General features: G+C 34.0%; 2 protein-coding genes across 2 annotated transcripts in view; one reads left to right on the top strand and one right to left on the bottom strand.

Annotated features, from left to right (window-relative positions):
- Positions 1-5,596, top strand: part of gpc6b (glypican 6b) — a 54,994-nt gene extending 49,398 nt beyond the window's left edge. Inside the window, exons 8-9 of the mRNA XM_051710652.1 lie at positions 2,550-2,725; positions 4,159-5,596. Coding sequence (XP_051566612.1) covers positions 2,550-2,725; positions 4,159-4,352 — 370 coding nt within the window. The 3' untranslated portion in view covers positions 4,353-5,596. The remainder of the gene's footprint in view (positions 1-2,549; positions 2,726-4,158) is intronic.
- Positions 5,597-6,246: 650 nt separating this feature from the next.
- LOC127448260 (L-dopachrome tautomerase-like) overlaps positions 6,247-14,483 on the bottom strand; it is an 8,316-nt gene continuing 79 nt past the window's right edge. The window contains exons 1-8 of the mRNA XM_051710664.1: positions 14,177-14,483; positions 13,257-13,556; positions 12,047-12,147; positions 11,474-11,640; positions 9,816-9,995; positions 9,385-9,520; positions 8,782-8,980; positions 6,247-7,706 (exon numbers count right to left, since the gene is read on the bottom strand). The exon at positions 14,177-14,483 is cut by the window's right edge and continues 79 nt beyond it. Coding sequence (XP_051566624.1) covers positions 7,531-7,706; positions 8,782-8,980; positions 9,385-9,520; positions 9,816-9,995; positions 11,474-11,640; positions 12,047-12,147; positions 13,257-13,556; positions 14,177-14,474 — 1,557 coding nt within the window. The 5' untranslated portion in view covers positions 14,475-14,483 and the 3' untranslated portion in view covers positions 6,247-7,530. The remainder of the gene's footprint in view (positions 7,707-8,781; positions 8,981-9,384; positions 9,521-9,815; positions 9,996-11,473; positions 11,641-12,046; positions 12,148-13,256; positions 13,557-14,176) is intronic.

Genomic DNA, 14,483 nt, shown 5'->3' with positions numbered 1-14,483 from the left:
AACACATCTATGGCTGGGCTTGGTACAATCAGAGATTTCTCGTTGACTCTTGCAGATGAAGTTACTAACCAAAATGTTGACAATGACTGCTTCTGTCTTTGTTTCTTCTTCACTCTTTATCAAACTTTGCACGTTTCACACTCTCAACTTTGGACTGCTGACATTCTGAGCCAATGAGAACATCTCAAATGAGTGCTGATTACACCCACCTGCTTTGATTGGCATGTCGGTAATTCTCTTGCTTAAATAAAAAAATCCCAAAGAAAGCTTGTTTAAATGGAACTGATTCAAAGCTAGTGCTGAAAAGGAAAAACATGGGAGATTTTATGTACCGATTTAATTATGCATTTAATTCATTCACTATGTCTTTAGTTATTTATTTAAACATTAAATTATTTATTTAATGATACATTTAATTCATTCACTATGTCTTTAATTATTTATTTAAATATTAAATTATTTATTTAATGATACATTTAATTCATTCACTATGTCTTTAATTATTTATTTAAATATTAAATTATTTATTTAATGATACATTTAATTCATTCACTATGTCTTTAATTATTTATTTAAACATTAAATTATTTATTTAATGATACATTTAATTCATTCACTATGTCTTTAATTATTTATTTAAACATTAAATTATTTATTTAATGATACATTTAATTCATTCACTATGTCTTTAATTATTTATTTAAATATTAAATTATTTATTTAATGATACATTTAATTCATTCACTATGTCTTTAATTATTTATTTAAACATTAAATTATTTATTTAATGATACATTCAATTCATTCACTATGTCTTTAATTATTTATTTAAATATTAAATTATTTATTTAATGATACATTTAATTCATTCACTATGTCTTTAATTATTTATTTAAACATTAAATTATTTATTTAATGATACATTTAATTCATTCACTATGTCTTTAATTATTTATTTAAATATTAAATTATTTATTTAATGATACATTTAATTCATTCACTATGTCTTTAATTATTTATTTAAACATTAAATTATTTATTTAATGATACATTCAATTCATTCACTATGTCTTTAATTATTTATTTAAATATTAAATTATTTATTTAATGATACATTTAATTCATTCACTATGTCTTTAATTATTTATTTAAATATTAAATTATTTATTTAATGATACATTTAATTCATTCACTATGTCTTTAATTATTTATTTAAATATTAAATTATTTATTTAATGATACATTTAATTCATTCACTATGTCTTTAATTATTTATTTAAATATTTATTTAATGTTCTAATAATGTATTTAATCAGTTCATTATATATTTAAAGATTTGATTAAATGTTTAGTTATTTATTTAAATATATATTTAATTTATTCATTGTGTATTTAAATATTTATTTAAATATTTAATTACTTATTTAATGATGCAAATAATTCATTCACTATGTATTTAATCATTTATTGAATTACTGAATTGTTTAATGGTGCATTTAAATAATTCACTGTTTTTAATGATTTAAATGAATATTTAATGATTTATTTAATGATGCATTTAATTAATTATTTAATTATTTATTTAATGATACATTAATAAATTATTTTATTATTTAATAATGAATTTAATTAATTATGTATTTAATGATTTAATTATTTATTTAATGATACATTAATGAATTATTTAATTATTTAATGATGCATTTAATTCATTCACTATGTATTTAATTATTTATTTAAATATTTATTTAATGTTCTAATGATGCATTCAATCAATTCATTATATATTTAAAGATTTGTTGAAATATTTAATTATTTATTTAAGATACATTGAATTAATTAATTATGTATTTAAAGATTTTTTTAAATATTTAATTATTTAATGATGCAAACAATTAATTCACTATGTATTTAATCATTTATTGAATAATTGAATTGTTTAATGTGCATTTAAATAATTCACGATGTTTTTAATGATTTAAATGAATATTTAATGATTTATTTAATGATGCATTTAATTAATTAACTATGTATTTAATCATTTATTTAAATCTTTATTTAATGTTTTAATGATGCATTGAATCAATTCACTATGTATTTAAATATTTATTTAAATATTTAATAATTCATTTAATGATACAGATAATTAATTAACTATGTATTTAATGACACATTAATAATTTATTTAATTATTTAATGATGCATTTAAATAATTCACTATGTATTTAAGGGTTTATTTAAATATTTATTTAATTATTTAATTAAGTAATTTGGCTCTCCATTAATAAAGTCATCAGCCAACTGCAGCGTAACTCTTTGAAAATTCTATTTTCTCTCCATCATTATTTTGCAATATGTTTACTGTATTATGGCTGTGTTACTGTAGGTCTGATTACAGTGTGCATTCACTCCTCAGGTTCAATGTGGCACATTTCTATGATCACGATTGATGCGGAGCTTGCCAAATATTTGCAATTAAACACTTTCGGAGGATCAAGAAAAAGCCATGTGTGATTATAAAAGCACAACTACCCAATTGTTGTTTCCAGATACGTCCCTGAGGTTCTGAAAGATGGACTGACCCATCAGATGAACAATCCAGAGGTCGGGGTTGATATAACCAGACCGGACACTCTGATTCGACAGCAGATTATGGCTTTAAGAGTGATGACCAACAAACTGAAGAATGCATATGATGGAAATGACATCTACTTTCAGGATTCAAGTAAGTATTTTTGTGAATTCTACCCTCCAAAATAACTTTTCAATATCGTCATATTTTTCTTATAGCTTTTGGTTAATCATAATCAATAAAGTCAAGGCTCAAATATATTATGAAAGCAGATTTTTACCGAAAGGTTTAAATGTGTTCTTACGACAAAGGTATTTTTCATGGAAGTCAGTTACAATATTTTTATTGGCAAAAAAAAAGTTTAAAATATATATATATATATATATATATATATATATTTTATCTTTTCCTTTTGTTGTTTCATAAATTGTTTTGAGCATAAAGACATCAATTTTAAAATTTTGATAAAAAGCCTGCAATAGGCCATTTATTACAAGTGCACATTTAAAGAGAGGTGTAGTTTTTGCTTTGGTGGTTGTGATGATGGGTGATGAGGGAATGTTGTCCCTTCAATGTTCACATGACACCTACGCCTCTGGTTTAATGGCAGGTTCCACTGGGACAACTTGCCCCATGTAGTGTGACAACATGCCCCGGTTAAGGGGGTATGTTGTCACACAAGGTCAATTTGTGTCTAATGAACCTTTTTTTTTTTTTTTTGTGGCCAAGACTTTAAGGTATGCTGCTATGAAGAAATTAAGTTTCAAAAATAAATATACCCTGAGAAATATTCACTGGAGTGTGACAACTAGCCCCGATCTCCCCTAACAAATCACTGCAACTAAAAACAAAAACAAAAAAACAATGCTATTATTGGTAACATGTTTTGAGTATTTTATTCTGTAGTTAAAGAAATATTTCGGGCTCAACACAAGTTAATCTCAATCAACAGCGTTTGTGGCATAATGTTGATTACCAAAAAAATGTCCCTTCTTTCCTTTAAAAAAAAGCACAAATCTGGGTTCCAGTGAGGCACTTACAATGGAAGTCAATGGGGTCAATCTGTAAACATTAAAATACTCACTGTTTCAAAAGTATAGACACAAGACATAAACAATATGTGTGTTAACATGATTTTACTGTCATAAAATCTAATTTTCATTGTCATGATGATGTAACCATTCACAGCTTCACAGCTCAAATAATACACAAGTTTTAACAGAGGAATTAATAAAGTGCTTTTAAAATTATAAGCTTCACATTTCTGTCTTTAAACCTCCAAAAATTGGCCCCATTGACTTCGATTGTAAGTGTCTCACTAGAACCTCACTTTTTGTTTTGTTTAAAGAAAATGAGGGACGTGTTGCATTTAGTTTTTGTGGTACTCAACATCATGCCACAAATGCTGTCGATTGAGCTGCTGTTGATTTTATAAGTTGTATATTTGATAAACATTGCAATTAGGGTGTTAGATTCCCAACCCTAGTTTTATATTAAATAGATTCCACATACAGCCTTGTCTTGCACAGCAAGACCTGTGCCCATCAACCTGGTACCTTGTAAACACAACCCCTCTCCCATCTCAGATGAAGAGAGCAGTGGTTCGGGCAGTGGCAGCGGTTGCACTGAGACTTGCGTCACAGAATCAAACTCCATCATCACCGAAGCTCCGTTTCAGGAAGCAGAGAAGAGCGATGAAGCGTCATCTTCCGCTTCGACCATCCGACCCACCATACTGCTGCTCCTCACTGCTCTGGTCCTGAAAGACCATTGGAGATAGAGTCTGCTGAGCTTCAAGACTGATGCTGTTTATTATGCTTTGTCCAACTGGACCACTGAACTAGGCGGTTCTTCTTGTTTCAAAGATCCCTCAGCGGTCAATGAGGGATTTTTCTCTTTTCCGAAATTTGCAGGATTTCATACCTTGAAGCATTTCATAAGTCGTGCTCCTGCATAATATATGAAGGAACATTTGCACAGTTAGTCTTTAATCTGCACAAGCATCTATGCAGTTTGGGGGAACGTTTCTATGAATATGCAGTAGTTGAATGATTGTAAAAAATAAGGACAGCATTCCATGGAAAGAAATATAGATTTGTGGTATTTTGATGTATAATTTTGTTTTGTTTTGTACCGAACTAGATCAGATGGTAATACGTAATACTTGTATGTTCATCATACAATCAGTGTTTTTTTTTTTTGTTTGTTTTTTTTTGTCTTAACGCCCACATATTAGCAAAGTCTGTCAATATACAGTATGTTGTCTAAAAGTGTTTATATATATATATATATATATATACATATGTCCATGTCAGTATTTTGTTAGATTTGTCAGTGGAGCACTGAGCTTTTGTCTTAGTGGACTGATTTATTACTCTGTAATTATGAGTACTATGTGTGTTATAAAATATTTTTATATTTAGAAAGTTTTAATGCTGCCTAATTGCTCAGTAAGTTCCTCTGTGCCGATCTTGCTAGGCTTGTTTCTTTTTTGTGCACTCACTTCAATGAGTAAAGAGTTTGTTTTTCAGTTGTAGTCTTAATAGCATGTACATTTAATTACATTTTGATTATTTACTGTTTTTGCCCAGATTTTTATGAGAACTATTATTAAGATGTGCAATGATATATATTTTTTTCTTTGTTAATTAAAGATTTTTTTTTTTTTTTTTTTTTAATAATAAATAAAGTCTGTATAGCAAAAGGGAAAGCAAAGTTACATTTACCAATACATATAAATACTATTACGTTTGAACTCCCATCTTCTCCTCTAAAAGATCAACTTACAGAATAAAAAATTATTTTAAAAGTTTAATGAATTCATTTTATGTTTGCGGAGCTTGTTTTGTCCTGTTGGTGGGTTTAACAAAAAAAGAAAAGCTTAGAGGAATACTCCGGGTTCAGTACAAGTTAGGCTCAATCGACAGCATTTGTGGAATAATGTTGATAATTTCGACTCGTCCCTCCTTTTCTTTCAGCGGAAGTCAATGGGGCCAATCTGTGAACATTAAAATACTCACTGTTTCAAAAGTATAGCCACAAGACATAAACAATATGTGTGTTAACATGATTTTACTGTGATACAATCACTTACTAACCACATCTGTGGAAAGTTATAGCTAGTTTTACAACTTTGTTGCCATGACGATGTAACTATTCAGCAAAAACTTTGATTTAAACAACTTTACAGCTCAAATAATACACCAGTTTTAACAGAAGAATTAATGTGAGTGCTTTTATAAAATTATAAGCTTCACATTTCTGCTTTTAAACACTCCAACGATTGGCCCCATTGACTTCCATTGTAAGTGTCTCACTGGAACCTCCATTTTTGCTTTTTTAGAGAGAATAGGAGGGACGAATCTAAATAAATGTTTGTGGTAATCAACAATATGCCACAAATGCTTTTTCAACGCTCACCTGCAGTGGTATTTATTGTGAAATGCTCATTTCAGATTAGTTCTGTATGTAATTGATTTTGTATTTGACAGTTTTCAGGCATTATTGAAAGTTTTAAAATGGTGCATACATTATGTGGGCTAATAGAAACACAGAGCAGGTGGAAAAGTATTTTTCTGTTTGTTTGGTTTTTGTTTATTTAATTAAATTTTTTTAATGTAATGTGCTGGATAGATTTAAATGCCATATCAGTTTAATGATAAAACAAAGGCAGATACCTCATTGTGCTTTATTTACATTTGCTAACATATCTTGAAATTTACTTTTGGTGTGTAAACTTTTTTAAACAACAATTAGCGAGGAGAATTTTTTATTTTTATTTTATTGGTTTATTTTACAACATCTCATCCCTACAGCGGTATGATAATGACATATACCAGCATATGCAAAACAGTACATTTGATTTGGAACATAATAGACATAAACAAAACTGAGGTCATATGAAATCACATTATCTTGTTAACTTGTTCTTTGCATCTCATTTGCATATCCAGTGCTTTCTATTACAGTGTAATATTCGGCTTGTTACAAAGCAGCAGCTCAGACTAACTCATTCGCTTCTCTCTCATTTTGACTAACCATCAAAAGTAAACAGAAAAGTTTGTGATATACTGAATTTTCTGATCATCATATAGTTTTGTGTTCTGCTCCAAAACCTAGTGCGCTGCCTACGTAGGCAGCATTTTAAGGCAGAACAAAGCCACTCAGCTGCATTTGAATTAGTGCTGTCAATCAATATATTTACTATATCTATTTATTCATCTTATTAAATACAATTAATCACATACATCGACATTTTCTGAGAAAGCCCTCAAATGCAGATTATTCAAGGACATAACATTATTGCGGCACTGAATCGACGTTACAAAAGTGGCTTTAAAATTCAATTTATTTGCTTGCATTCCATGTAAATGAACATAAGCAAATCACTGACCTAAAGTCCACAGCGATCCATTTTGCCGATCGGTCTGACTCGCAGGGCCGTAGCAAGGTAATCTGGGCCCCCTGACTATACATTGCTCTGGGCCCCGTTCCTATTAAACAATACAGTTTAGAATTTGTTATGGGGTCCCCTGGACCTTCAGGCCCCTAGAATCGTTACCACCTTTCACCCCACTAGCTACGGCCCTGAGTATGAGGTAGAACTAGTGCGGTTCACACAGGACGCATTCTTGTGTACCGTCTGCAGTCTTCTTCCAATTGTTTATCTATGTACACATGAGGACTGACGTGTTAGGCCATCACCGTCTTGGTCCATGAGATAAGTTAAAAGTTATTCTACTTTGAAAAATGTCTGGGCCAATGCGATTCCAATGCATTTTGTTTAGCTGTTTTAAAACACTGCGGACTCACAAATGATAAGATAAGAAATGTTAATACTAGTCAGGTGGCATGATTAATTGTGTTATTTCGCTATAAATTAATGTGTAAAATTGACAGCCCTAATTTCCATGTATCTGCAGCTTGTTTGAATGTAGTATGCAGTAGGTATGTAGGGACTATGCTTCCTCTGTGTACTTGGTATTAGTGAACTCTGCATTGAGGAGTGGCTGGAACTCGTGCTTTCTCCTCTGCTGTACGTACAACACCAACAGGACGAACAGAACAAGTAGGCCGAGGAATATCCCTCCGAGTGTGCTACCTAACACAAAGACAGACGATGTGTTGTCCGTTTCTGTGGGGGGAAACACAAAAAAAGTGAAGGATCATGCGAATCATATGCCTTCGAATGATTGGGCATGTCAGTGTAAATATTTCATACTTCACAGGCTTCAGAGTTATACTCAAATTGTTAAAGGAATTAACAATTCTGTCATTTTTGTCTTACCCTCATGTCGCATTTATTCCATGGGACAAAAAAAGTTCCATATAACTACAAGGGTGAGCCCCCCCCCCCAAATTATATCTTAAAAATGCATAAAGGCATTTGCACGATTTTTGGCGTACTTAAACAACAAAATGACATCACTGTGGCTTCATCGTGAGCAACAACTTACTACAAATAACTAAATAAGTAAATCGTATAGCTGTTTTCAATGGCAGCTTCTCTTTAGCCATGTGGCCCCGTTTCTGGGGGGCATGATGGCGTCACAGTGACATCATTTTGTTGTTTACAAAAAGTCATAAAAGTACGCCAAAAGTTGTGCAAACACCTTTATGCATTTTTGAAGATATGAGCAATCACACACAGTGGCCCCGTTTTTATTTATTTTTTTATTTTTTTTTGGGCCACCCTATAGTGTGCAATATTCCAAGTCTTCTGAGGAGAAACAGACCCATTGTTTTTGTTGTTATTCCTTGATTTTGAAACTGAAGCTCTAAAATCTCATTCGCATTCAAACTCGAAAATGGCATATATCGACACCGAATCGATGCACCAGTTCGAATATGCAGAATGACAAATGAGGTCTGAGAGCTGCAGCAGAGGCGAATATTTTCAGTGAATAACGACGTCAGTCTGTTCCGCACACAAAGCTATCGAATCATTTCAGAAGACTTGGAATATAGCAAATATATAACTTGTATGGACTACTTTTATAGTGTTTTTGTTGTATTTTTGAGCTTGACAGCCATGATCACTATAAACGGTTGTTGTATGGAAAAGAGCTCTGTGAGAATTCTTTAAAAAAAAAAAATCATTTTCCATGAACATGGCAGTGAGTAAATAATGACATTTCTATAACGTGCATTGACAATGATAATTCCTCTGACTGGGTGTTCACTGGGTGTACACGTTGTATATGTATTACCTTCAAGTTCAATGGCATAGGAGTAACCCAGCTGTTCAGATGCAACATAGATCTCCTCATTTGTCACAGGTGGGAAAAAGGGAACCATGTTGTAATGCCTGTTGTGTCCAATAGGGGCCATCTCATCCGGGAAACTTGCGTTTTCACGGAAACGTCTCATCCATTCCTCAAATATGGCATCGGTGAAAGTATGGAGCACCTGTTGAGCAATGAGTGAGAACTTTATCAAGCATCAGTAATTCCACTTGCAAGGAAGGAAAATTTAAGTAATCTCATTAAACAATCTCATTAAGCCGCATTCACATGACTGGCATCAGCGTTGCCGAATACACTGAGTTCTGTGGAGTGACTCGTGCCATGTGGAGGCTCTGGTTTCTTTCAGTAGATCCGAGGGAACAGTATAAGAACCAGTTCTCACTTCCCAACTCTAACCATTAGCAACCCCATGAAAAACAATATGAACTTGTGAACTTATGGTCATGCATGGCCAGGTCTAGGCTAGGGGGGCATTGCCCTCTCTAGATTTTCCGTGTGTTCCTTGTGTTCGGTCAGACGAAAAGAGAACCTATTGCCCACTCTAAAGCAATGTGTCTTGTATATTACCAGAAAGATGGGATCATTGGCTGCAGAATGCGACAAAGCGCTGGTCCCATTGAGGAACTGGTGTACCAGGTTGTGCAGATTGGAAACAGAGCTGTCCAGCTCACCATCTGGTTTGTCATACCCTTCCAAAGCGTTTCTACAAGGAAAGGTAGAAAAAAGCTTCACAACTGATGGCCAGAAAAATTCCTGATACCTGAGTTAGTAAACAGAGCGATATAGTGCATTTAGAGGTGTACATCTTTGTGTTAATTGATTCATTTCATGAATCATTGGTTTCAATTGTAACTTTAAGAAACAGAACAGTTCGATTCGATATGATGCAATAAACCGATTCGATTCAAGAGTGGAAATTATTTCCCATAAATGCCGTTAATAGCTAATCTGAACCCAGAACATGCCTTTATGAATGTGTCTTGGACCTGTTGGATTACCTGAAGCTGAAGGTTGAGTTAGTGAAATATGGAGGACTATCAAACTCTCTGAGGTTCAGGCAGCTTCTCACATCATTCATGGTCGGTAAAGTCACATTGGTTCTCTCCATGATTCCTCTGCGCAGAGAACCTTCGCTGGTCCCGTTACACAAAGTCACCCGCTGGTTATATTCATCCAGACTGAAAGAAAACAATGCATGTCATTCAAGGAGGTTTATAATATCTGCAGAGAGTTACCCATTATCCTTGAGCCTCGCCTATGCACTTGGTTCATTTCTAAATACTTTAGTCACAAATAGTTAAAAACGGCATAATACTGTAGCTCTGATGATAACTTTGATAGCTTCACTATGTTGTCCGAGCACTCAACTTGACACAGAGGCTTGGTTGGTGCACTTCATCTTCTTGACCATCAGATGGCAGAAAAGAAAAGCAGAATAGCTTTGAGAAATGAACCCCATGACACCACAAGAACCCACAAAGTCCCAAGCCCTTTTAGTGATTATCCTGAGTTGTGATGTCAAAGATGGGAACCCATTGGCTTGGTGGATTAAGAGACAGGGCAGGAACCCCGTTACACATTGTATAATATTGAGTGTTAATAGCATGCAAATAGACTAATATGAATTGGCATGCATTGTTATGATGATGATAATGATACACTGTCATAAAGTTTACATTTTAATTTTACTTAAAGGAATAACCAAGGTTCAATACAAGTTAAGCTCAATGAATTTTGATTACCACAAAAATTAATTTTTTAATTTAGAGTCCCCCAGTTACAAATCTGGGTTCCAGTGAGGCACTTACAATGTAAGTCAATGGGGCCAATCTGTAAACATTAACATACTCACTGTTTCAAAGTATAGCCACAAGGCGTACACAACATGCGTGTTAACATGATTTTAATGAGATACAATCACTTGCTAACCTTTGCTGTGTAAAGTTAAATCTAATTTTACAGCTTCGTTGCCATGACGACGTATATTGCCATAAACACTAAAACCCTAAAATGACGATTTAAAGAATTGTACATCTTAAATACACAAGTTTTAACAGAAGAATTAATGTAAGTGCTTTCATAAAATTATAAGCTTCACATTTCTGACTTTAAACCCTCCAAAAAGTGGCCCCATTGACTTCCATTGTAAGTGCCTAACCTCTTTTTGCTTTTTTTAAAGAAAAGGAGGGATGAGTCGAAGTAGTTTGTGTCTGTCTGTCTGTCTGTCTGTCTGTCTGTCTGTCTCTGTCTGTGTGTGTGTGTGTGTGTGTGTGTGTGTGTGTGTGTGTGTGTGTGTGTGTTGTAATCAACATTATGCTTCAAATGCTGCCAGTTGAGCATAACTTGGTATTGAACCCGGAATATTTCTTTAACACACTTAAATGTATTAATACAATAATAAAGCATGAAACAGAAATTTAGCCTTGTTTGAAGTTAACTTAATGCATATATTCATTTATCAAAAAACAACAAACAAACAAAAAAAAACAATAATTAGTGGAGCTCCTGTTGAAGACCTCTGCACTATTGTACTATATTAATGTAACTACAGTATTGTATGCTGAATGCAGTGAGTTTGGAATATGATTTGGAAGTTGGAGCTGTTATGTACTTGGGAAAGTGTGTTATTACGCCATTTGACTTCATCAAAACGCACCTATCACACACCAATCCCCAGCGGGCAAATCTGGACCTGGGGCTGATTCGAGACGGATCGCTGGGGTCCTGACCTCCGAGCAGCGAGTCTGTGCAGACGTCACACTCTGTCTGGCCGGTGGCAAAGTTCCAGTAGGGCACCGCAAAGTTCTCATTACCTGTAAGTTTCTAAGATGGGAAGAGACAATGGGACAATCGTTGCAGGTTGCAATCATTGATCAAAAATGATCACAATAGCCAAATTTGAAAGAATTTGGGAGGCAAATTTCAACCTGCTGGACCACAGTTGCACAATTTTGAGGATTTTATTAAGTCATAGCACCCCCAGCACTGTAAATATTGATGAAATTTGCATGTGTCCTCCTCAAATTGTCCTGGTGTCCAGGTGTACCATGTTTTTGTGAAGTTTATAGCGCTTCACAATATACAGGCTATTGGCCATGGCCATATGATCAATTAAAAATCTTCTGATGCATTTTTGTCATTAGAGTTTCTAGATGGAACACTCCAAATTTTGTGCAACTCAGACCAATGATATAGAAGTAATTGTTGAAATGGAACAGCTTTCTCTTACCTGTAATTCTCTCTCCAGACTCAGCAAATGGTATCTATGCCAGGTAATGAATGCTGGACCCTTATGAGAAAAGTCAATGGCTTTGAAAGGCCGGCCTGGACCTGTTGGCAGATAAGAAGAGTCAAGTCAGGTGAATTACACCACATACTGTAATAATATCTCATTTTATCTCCTCTAATAGTGTCTCCTTGAAAGACAAAAAAAATAATAAAAATAAATAAATATTGAACACTTCCTTAAACAGCCATTATGAAATTACTAAGAAGTTATTTACAGTGTTGTAGTTATTCAAAAGAGCAGCATGTAAGTTAGAATTTCTTTGAGTGTAAAGATGCCCATCACTCTTACATAAAGGTTATTCAATGGCACCGTAGAGCGGTTTCTTATGCAGAATCATTATTAGCTGCATTCTTATTCGAGTTGTCTATATGGTACTTTAGAGATTAAAATGTTACGTTTACAGGTTCTTCAGATCAGGATATTGCACTCCAAAAAATTATTTTAAAAACTAAACATTTTAAGTTTTATTCATTTAATTTAGTTAAAAATGACACATTCTGAGTGACTCCAGTCAGGCTTCCTAAGCAACCAAATTGGCCCGGTTGCTAGGGAGGGTAGAGTCACATGGGGTAACCTCCGCGTGGTCGCTATAATGTGGTTCTCGCTCTCGGTGGGGTGCGTGGTGAGTTGCACATGGATGCCACAGAGAATAGCATGAGCCTCCACACGCACTATGTCTCCGCGGTAACGCGCTCAACAAGCCACGTGATAAGATGCACGGATTGACGTTCTCAGACGCGAAGGCCACCCGGATTGAGGCGAGTCACTACGCCACCACGAGGACTTAGAGCGCATTGGGAATTGGGCATTCCAAATTGCTGAGAAAAAGGGAGAAAATCCAACAACAACAAAAATAAATAATAAATTACACATTCTACTTGGAATTTTGTTATGAAATTGATATGCATATATATTTAAAAAAGGATAAAATAGTTTTTGAGTGTGGTTTCAGAGTTTTGCTTTTCAATCGTTTTTCTATGTAAACATGAGCTAGACGGATGTCTTTGACCGTTGCGACGAGTATCACTGTTTCTCAGCATCTCGCCGACTGAAGCATTGATTAAACCGTCACTACTGCTGGAGTAACAAATCCTCTTAAAGTGCCTATATACTGTATATTGACAAAAGCAATACGTTGACAATTCTTCACCTAGCAATGTGTCTCGGACTGAGTAATAGTGCTGCCAAACGAAGAAATCGTAAATTGAGATGTTGCTAAACTGTGGCTCGGTTCCATTGGGTCCCAACAGGCCCAGCCAGTGCTGTGTAGCAATCACATAGTCTGGGTGAATGGTTGTTTTGGCGAGATCGAGAACACTGAGGAACTCCTGCAGCTCTTCTGTGGTCAGCGAGTGGATGTTCTTCCTCATGGTTGGAGCTTTGCGCTGGTCACAGTTGGGTCCCGTCCAGCCAAATTTGCACTCGCCACAATTGTAACCAGCAAAGTTACCTGTGCAAAAGGCAAAAGGTAAGTCCACATCACGTGTTAACCAGTCTGGGTTTAAAGATCACAGAGTTTGAATTATTATGAGTAAATATTGGAACATTGAATTATTAAAGCATGGGTAGATTCATACTTGCAAAAGAGCCCACCCACAAGTCTCTATGATATTCTGGTTTCTACTGTAGATAATGCTTGGGTCTCTCCTTCAGTGTCTATGAGATTTTGATCAAATTTGTTTCATAATTCCCCTTGTGTTATTGTATATTTTTGAAGACTTTGTTATTGTTGGAAATTGTTACATCTTAAATGGTCTACTTATAATGTGCAACATATACATTTTAAGGATAACTTTATCTTTCCCTTCATATAAAACAGAATAACCTGAAAAGGTACATTGAAAATAAATAAATAAATAAATAAATAAATATAAATCTTAATCAGAATTGTTTTTTTTTTTTTTTTTTTTTAATTGTTAAATACAATTTTTTTTAAAAATCCTTAAAACAAGATACATTTACTTGAAGCAAGTTTTAGGGATGTTTAGATATGTTTACTGGAAAACAAGACAAATATACGGATTAATAAAATGACAAAAGTAAACAAACAAAACATTGTTTTAAACATACCAAAGCATCGACAAGTACGGTTGAAAAATTTGGTTGGCCAGTTTTCCCGGTCGTCCACATTTCTGAATCTATATGGTCCGCTCCAAGGTTTAGAATCCACGGGAATGTTGCTGCAGTTTCCTCTGCCAGACAGAATTCCGCATACATTAGCCGGGTCCGATCCCAGAGCGGGACAGCACTGTTTCGACACAATGCCCTCCACTGTACAGCAGACCCTTGGAAACTGTGCGTCCGTGTGGTTAATACATCCCAGAAAGCAAATCAGACCCAACACAACAAATTTTCTCATATCACCCATATCTTGTGT

Source organism: Myxocyprinus asiaticus, chromosome 11, assembly GCF_019703515.2.
Source record: "Myxocyprinus asiaticus isolate MX2 ecotype Aquarium Trade chromosome 11, UBuf_Myxa_2, whole genome shotgun sequence".
NCBI lineage: Eukaryota > Metazoa > Chordata > Actinopteri > Cypriniformes > Catostomidae > Myxocyprinus > Myxocyprinus asiaticus.
Note: the sequence above shows the minus strand (reverse complement) of the source record. Positions and strands in the feature narration are given on the sequence as shown.